Here is a 7,989-nt window from a genome sequence, read left to right as displayed (position 1 = left end):
CACTCCCTCATTCATTGCAAGTGATGGATCATGGAGTGCAATTTGAAATATCAATATAAATTGGATCTTGAAATGTGATCCAAAATATTGATACAACAATTTCTACATAGATTTATCAATATTCTCAATAATCCATCACCAATAACATATCACATTAACGATCCATCACTAATAAAAGATCACAAAATGTATTCCAAAATATTAATACAACAATTTCTACACAAATTTATTGATATTTTGAATAATCCATCACTAATAATATATCACATTAACTATCCATCTCTAATAATAGATCACAAAATGTGTTTATAAACATGTCACAAAAACTCCTTACAATTTTGTTTTATGCTCTCCTTTTCCTAATAATACATCATAAAATATGATTAAAAAGCTTAATAAAATAACCCCTAATAATTTTATTCAAAAATTTATTTATATACTCTCCAGGTCATAAACAGTAGAAAAATCATGCCTTCAATAAAATTAGGAGTACCTCATAATTTGAATTTAAGATCTCGTGAAAATAGTTCTTTTTCTGTTAAAATTGACATCCGAGCTTCCGGATCCTGCAGAATAAAGTAGAGATTCCACGTCCCAGGATATTTGTACATCAACAATCTCCATTGTCCACATATATATATATGTGCACAACTATATTCTGGGTGGTAGTGTCAGGGATATTTAGAGAAGCTATAAAGAAACTGAAGGTTCCACGGGACTCGAAACCGAGACCTGTGGATGTTAATTAACAAGAATAAAGCTGATCAACTAAATAAAAACACCTCTACAGCACAATTCCCCCACCATGAAAAGCCTTCAAAGATCATTCCCTCGTCACAGGTGTGAATTATTTTATTTTGTTCTGAATTCTTGTATTTTGTTGTTTTCAGGGGAGTGGATTTTATTAAAAATAAATAAAAATTTCTCTTAAATCGTATACATGTTTTTGGGAAGATTATTGAAGTGCAATTAGGGTTTCAAAATACTGAAAAAAATTCCATTGTTTTGTTGTCCAGGCCATGAAACTGGTTGACAATATGCTACAATTTGGCGACCGTTTCAAGCTAAGTTAACGGATCTGTCTGCCATTTTGTTTCGATTTGTTTGGCATTTTTTCTTTTTTTTTTGTTTTAAATGACAGGGTTTGAGTTGTGATATTTATGTTTGAAAATTAAATTGCATAGAGTAACATTTAACTCTTCTGGTATGGCTGTTTCAATGTATGCTAATTCGACAAGAGGGTCTTTCTCCGTGTCGTCAAATTGTTCCAGGGCAGTGAAAGTGTCTTGTTCTAGGGTTAAGGGTGGGTTAGACAGGGTTAGTTTTCCCCATAGAAAGGTTTCGAGTAAATTAAATTCAAATTTCGGTGAGCCTTCTTCATTAAGTTGTAGTGTCTCAAATTTTTCGGCATCTAATCCTTTTATTAGTTTGGATCAATGCCGGAGAAAGGTACAGAAGTTTGACCGTTTGAGTGACTTGGGGTCGGATAATTGTAGTTCTAGGGCTTACTGTATGTCCGCAGAAGGGAATGAGTCCGTTTTCCCAGAGGCAGATCCAGAGATGCTTTATTATGAGAAACAATATCCAACCCTGGTTTCACCGATGTCTGAGGGCAGGCAAGAGGGTGTGCCCGTTTTTGTGATGTTGCCTTTGAATATTGTGAACTTGAAAGGGCAGCTGATGAAGAGAAAAGCTATGAATGTGAGTCTTATGGCCTTGAAGAGTGCAGGTGTGGAGGGTATTATGGTTAATGTATGGTGGGGGGTTGTGGAGAAGGATGTTCCCGGTCAATACAACTGGACTGGTTACCTGGAGATTGCGGAGATGGCAAGAAGGCACAGTCTGAAAGTGCAGGCTGTCATGTCGTTTCATCAATGCGGACGTCGTGGTAGAGATTCTTGTTGGTAAGTAAGAAAATTAATGAATTGGTTTCATTCTCTATTTCCAGAATTGAATTATTACAGTAGTTTCATGAGGATTTATTGCCTTCTTTTAGTATTTGTAGGATTGGTCTATTGGAGTAAATTTTTGGCATATTTAATTATATCAGGCGTTTGGATAAAATTTAAAAACTGCGGAAGTTTTGTAATTTTTGCTGTTGTTTTGGCTTATGTTTCTTTGATGATGGCTTATGTGATACAAATTGGAGCAGCAGCCCATGCTATGGAGTTTATAATGTCCATTGTCCACAAAGATTTGAAAACTTAAGAGAGCTTTTAGTGGAAGACTTTTTAAAATTAAATTGATGTAGTGTGAAAAGTTAAAAACTTGACAAAAGTTTTTTGTTCCATTTTGCTAACCACAGCATTTCTGCTCTTGCAGGATTCCTCTCCCTGCTTGGGTCTCTGAAGAGATTGCTAAGAATCCTGATTTGGCTTACACAGATAGAGAGGGTATGCGCAATACAGAGTGCATTTCCTTGGGTTGTGACACCCTTCCTGTCTTGAAGGGTCGCTCGCCTGTTCAAGTCTATTCAGATCTTATGAGGAGCTTCAGAGATACCTTCAAGGTATTTCTGGGGCAAACTATAACGGTGAGCAGTCTTGATCTTTGCTTCCTGTTTGAAATCCTGATCGGCCCTAGCATTTTCTGACAGAATCTATCACTGCAGGAGATTCAACTTGGAATGGGTCCAGGGGGAGAACTGAGGTACCCTTCATATGCAGCAGATGATTTAACATGGCAATTTCCAGGCATTGGCGAGTTTCAGTGTTATGATAAGGTGTTGGTTTCTGTACCAAACAATATTGATTTCATAATAGATCTGGAAACATGATTACTGCCTCCAATAGATGACACTTACACTTAACTGTATTGCTATATTGATGTTTGATGCAGTATATGAGTGCAAGTCTAAAGGCATGTGCCGAAAAAATTGGGAAGGGTGAATGGGGAGTTAGTGGTCCTCGTGATGCTGGTGGTTACAAGCAGTGGCCAGAGGAGACAGGTTTTTTTAAAACAAATGGCTCCTGGAATACGCCATATGGGCAATTTTTCCTTGAGTGGTACTCCAGAATGCTCCTTATGCATGGTGAGCGCATTAGTGCAGCAGCAAAGGCCATATTCCGTAACACAGGAGCCAAGCTTTCTGGAAAACTTGGAGGCATTCATTGGCATTATGGAACTGAATCACACTCAGCAGAATTGACCGCAGGATATTTTAATACATCTCTAAATGATGGGTATCTTCCAATTGCCCAAATGTTTGGTAGACATGGAGTGACTTTATGTTGCACATGTTTTGAGATGCTAGATTCTGAACAGAAGCCATTGAATGCAAATTGCAGTCCAGAAGGTTTGCTGAGACAAGTTACATTTGCGGCCAGGAAGTCTCAGGTACCACTGTCTGGAGAAAATTCCACAACAAGGTTTGATGAGGAATCACAGAAACAAATTATTAAGAATTCTAGGCTTTGCTTGGAGAATAGTTTGTGTAAAGAGAAGCATGAGCCGGTCTGTTCCTTTTCATTTTTGCGAATGAGTGAGCAGCTATTCCGCAGGGATAACTGGAATCACTTTGTACGTTTTGTAAGGCAAATGGCTGACGGCAGAACTTTTCATCCACGGGAAGACAAACATGGAAGTGCTGAATCTAGATTTCAAGCTCAAGTAGTTAGGGAAGCTGGTGCAGCAACATCCTGCCAATAGAATGGTTCAGCTGCTAAGTTGTACATAAGTGGTATAAAGTAACTGTACATTTTTCTCTGAAATTATTCATATCCTTTACCAGAATTAAAATAGCATGTGTTGCTATCATCCAATTCCTCATGTCCAACAATATTAGTGTTGTAATTTGATTTGAAAGATTTGTTTTACTGGATGGAAGCAATTGTAATTGTCCAGAGGAATCCTCTTATGTTAAGAGGAGTTCTTTCTCTGTATGTATTTATTTAGGTAAAACGGGTATAAGACAATTTATATGGCATATTTTCCTAGCCCATGTCCTTGAGCGAGGTATACCTCTGTCAATCAATTTTATATTGATATTGCTACCTTTGTTAAAATATCCATATTGACCATAATGTTTTCATATACATCCTATTGAAGCTGATGAACCTTCAAATTGTCACTACAGGATTACATTTACAGATATGTTGTGGCGGCAAAACTCTGCAATTTGTAACCATGAAAGATAGTTGTAATACTTTTGCTATAAAAGCATGTTTGAGAAGTACAGACGTGCATGGCTGTTCATACCTCATTTTATGTTTGTTTCATGATTAATTTTCTGATTGTATACATGATAGGAAACCTATAGGTTGAATTTGCAGATTATAAAAACTTCATTGTCATATAAGTGTGTTAGCTGACATGAATTTATGATGCTCTCTCAAAATAAGCTTGATATTATCTGATTTGCATGGCAGCCTTGCACGTATCCGAGTAGCCTTGAAAGATTGATGTTTCCTTCCTGTCGATGCCAACCATATGTAAGAGTATTTGATTTGTTTGACTGGATTGCCTTGTGCCATGTATCTGTATTTATTTTGAGCTCAAGTTTATGGATGTGACTGACAAATGGCAATGGGCTTTTACCAAAGCCCACACAATATAATTTTAAATACAGTTGATGTGATTCAATTTGGTAAACATAATCTGAGACAATATATTCCAGGTTTGCTTGATAAATAATGTTATCAGTCTTCCATGAACATTAACTGTTTTAAAGCTGCAAATATACTGAAGTACTAGTTGCAAATTATGAGCTATACTGATGCAGCTTACTTTATTTGGATTTAGATCAGGAACCTCATTGTAGCAGATCCAGTGAAGGTATAGGGCTTATATTTTAGCCAATTATAAGTTCAAACCTATTTTTCTGGCTTTCTCCCTCTTTAGAACACGGCTGCAAGGAGAAAGGAAAAGGAGGTGCGAATGGAAACTAACAATTTATAGACTCAAATTCCCTCACAACTGCAAAGATTGCAGTAGAAAACCGAATCACCACTTAATATTTTTGCCTGATTACAGAAAACTAAAGCTGAGATTGGAAAGTAACATCACTGTTTTTCATCAAACACCAATAATTTGAACTGCTTGTCGTTGATAATGCTGAGTGCAAAAATCTTTTGTACATTTTTTTGTCTAGGGTCACATTGTTGCCGTTTGTCACCTCCAGTGGTGCTTTAAATTACTTGTGACATGTTGGTCATGCAGAAGAGAATTTTGTCTCTCAACACTCTTGCATCAAAAGTATAAATATCTGTAAGATGTGTTGGTTTTCTTTCATGATGCTACAGAAAATTTCTAATGTTAATATGGCAGTGTGATGCTTTATACAAGATTCACCATTGTTCTTTGCCTTGGTGTGCGATGTGGGTGATTCCAGGAGTTATGGTTGTTCATGTTGTTTCTGAGCTTGCATGATTGCTCGAGTGAGTGCCTTTAATGGTTGTTATAGAAATTTAAAAGTTTTTTCAAGCAAATTTTCTTCTTTTCTGCAGATTAGCATATTTTTCCCATAGAGCATATTTGAAGCAGATATTTTATGTTTCATTTGGGCTTTTTTGCTGTCAACCCTAGGGTAAAGTTGATTTTTTGCAGTAAATATTTCTCAAGCACCAGTAACTGTCTATGGTTGAAACTTTAAGTGCATTTTTCTTTCCATGCTTGGGTATAATCCTTGAGGACATTTTGGAAACGCAATAATTTCTGAGGTTAGAAGAGATGAGAATGAACCTTGTATTGATTAGTGAAGGAAGCAATTTTCTGGTGTACGTGAGGTTTCCCCAGTTCATTTTTTTGTAGAAAGTCAAAGAACTACAGGAACAAGTGTGTATATTTTGTAAATAAAACATAAACGGTTGTTCCAGAAGCTCTTCCTATCAAGCAAATTTCTTTTACCAAATTCAGTAGAATTTGTGTATCATGCGAAACTTTTCTCCTTACAGCCGATAGCCTCTGAATTACATGGCAATCCCATAGCTTCATGCAAAACTTTTGCCATCTTGCTCTTGGGTACTTGCTTCATATTATGGTCTAGTCCTTTCAAAGGATGTCTTTTTAGTGATGTATGCAAGGTCTTTGATCCTTCTTGCACGCACCTTTTGAAAGCTGCTGCTTATATCAGCTCTATGGTATTCTGTAATACATATTATCGCATTAGCAGGCTTCCTGAATTTTGGTCATCTGATCATCTAGGTGGAGATCAAGACATCGAGGCTAGTGTCTTTCTCTTTCTTTTTGCAAGATCTCCAAGTAGCCCAAGAAAAGTTTTCTGACTTATAGACAACATTTCAACTAACAAGGTGATTAACCTCTAGGATGCACCGATGCATAAGTTATATCAACAATGAAATAAGGTGATCCAACTCGTAGGATGCACCAATGCATAAATTATGCTGCAACTTATGCATTTGTACATTCTAGGGGCTGGATAGTCATTTCCGATGAAAAATTAAATTCTAAGAAAACTGAATATATGATAAGCACATTTATGAGATTGATGAATAAAGTATTGATTTTTTTAATTTGGTAAATTAGTAATAGTTTATTTTGATGACATCTTGATTCTCAACGAAGCTAATGAAGAAATCATAGAGAATATTATAATGATATTAAAAAATTTAAGTGAAGAAAGGCTATTGATAAACATCAATTAAGTGTAGTTTCATGAAGAAATGACTGGTGTATCCATGATTTGTAATTTTAGTTGAAGTCCACTGAAGATGGGTCTAGAACATGTAAGAAATTGTTGAATGGGCTACAAGAATCTTACTGGTATTTATGTATCATTAACTAAGACAATGAGAGGAGACGAGGACTTTAAGAGGGCCTATGGAGTGGAATTAAATTTTTAAATTTTGAAAGTGGCATAACAAGTAGTGATAACGCTACCATATTTTGACAAGGTTTTACAATGATGAAAATATAATAGTATTTTTGAGTCAAGAAAGAAGACCAATATCTTATTTTGGTGAAAAATAAAATGACACAAGAAGATATTCATTCTACTATCAAGAGGTATCAAGAGGCATTACTTGTTGCCAAAGGAGTTTGTATTATAGATTGATCCTTAGTCATTTTAGTATTTAAATGTTCAAAGTTGAACCAAAGAAATATGAGATGGGTACAATTTATGCAAATTTATAGTGTTTTTTTTCAAATCATAGGAGTCAAAATCAAACAAGTTTATTGATCCTAACTTTGTGGAGCCATGGAGATAATGTAAGGAATTGGAAGTGTTGACAAAATTTCTTTTAACTGTTTTATCTAGAATGATATGCTTAAAATGATGTCAATTGTGTATTCCTAGAGGCTCAATAAGGAAAAAAAATCGATACAGCAGTATAGATAATTAAGATAGCTAAGATAATTTAAAAATGAGAGAATTAATTTTATTTGTGAGGAAATTTGTCCAGGGGTGTAGGACTAGTCAAATTGAAATATGGAATAGCTAGAATGTAGGTATGCATGAACCATTGCCAATTTGGGAGGACATTAGTATGGATTTTGTATTGTGATTTCCAAGAAACTAAAGAAGTCATGATTCTATAATTTTAGTTGTGGATAGGTTTTTTAAGATACCACATTTCTTCTTATGTAAGAAGAACAATGATCTAAGTGCATATAGTTGATCTATTTTTCAAATAAATTGCGAGTTTGTATGACTTGCCAAGGAGTATTATTTTAGTTAGAGATAAAAATGTTTATTGGATTTTCTAGAAGATATTGTGGAAGAAGATGAAATTATATTTGAAATTCATTTCAACATACCAACCACAAATTGATAGACAAATAGAAGTAGAAGTAGGATTTTAGGTAACTTGTTAAGATATTTGGTTGGAAAAAAGATAGGAAATTCGGACATGATTCTAACATTGCCATAATTTTCATACAATAATTCAATTAGCAAGAGTACAAGAAATATTCTATTTGTAGTTGCATATGTCAATAGTCTAATAAATGTATCAAAGTTAGAGATATAAATAAGGAAGCAAAGAAGAGCATTGATGAAAATAATTTGCTAAACATATGCATGAAGTACAT

At 35.1% G+C, this 7,989-nt stretch overlaps 1 protein-coding gene across 1 annotated transcript; it reads left to right on the top strand.

Moving 5' to 3' along the window:
* Positions 1–514: 514 nt before the first annotated feature.
* On the top strand, positions 515–4,201 carry LOC131064327 (beta-amylase 3, chloroplastic). Its single transcript, XM_057998433.2, has 5 exons — positions 515–840; positions 1,017–1,904; positions 2,323–2,533; positions 2,612–2,722; positions 2,839–4,201. The coding sequence occupies exons 2-5, from the start codon at positions 1,207–1,209 to the stop codon at positions 3,646–3,648; spliced, it is 1,830 nt and encodes a 609-aa protein (XP_057854416.2). The 5' UTR covers positions 515–840; positions 1,017–1,206; the 3' UTR covers positions 3,649–4,201.
* The last annotated feature ends 3,788 nt before the right edge of the window (positions 4,202–7,989 follow it).

This window comes from Cryptomeria japonica, chromosome 3 (genome assembly GCF_030272615.1).
Source record: "Cryptomeria japonica chromosome 3, Sugi_1.0, whole genome shotgun sequence".
Lineage (NCBI taxonomy): Eukaryota > Viridiplantae > Streptophyta > Pinopsida > Cupressales > Cupressaceae > Cryptomeria > Cryptomeria japonica.
This window is presented reverse-complemented; position numbering and strand designations above follow the sequence as displayed.

What these genes read in the sequence shown, in the direction of transcription:
- LOC131064327 (XM_057998433.2), top strand. Translation starts at nt 1,207, where the DNA reads ATGGCTGTTTCAATGTATGCTAATTCGACAAGAGGGTCTTTCTCCGTG. An exon ending in CGTGGTAGAGATTCTTGTTG is followed by an intron (nt 1,905 to 2,322) that starts GTAAGTAAGAAA and finishes CTGCTCTTGCAG; the next exon opens with GATTCCTCTCCCTGCTTGGG. An exon ending in TTCTGGGGCAAACTATAACG is followed by an intron (nt 2,534 to 2,611) that starts GTGAGCAGTCTT and finishes CTATCACTGCAG; the next exon opens with GAGATTCAACTTGGAATGGG.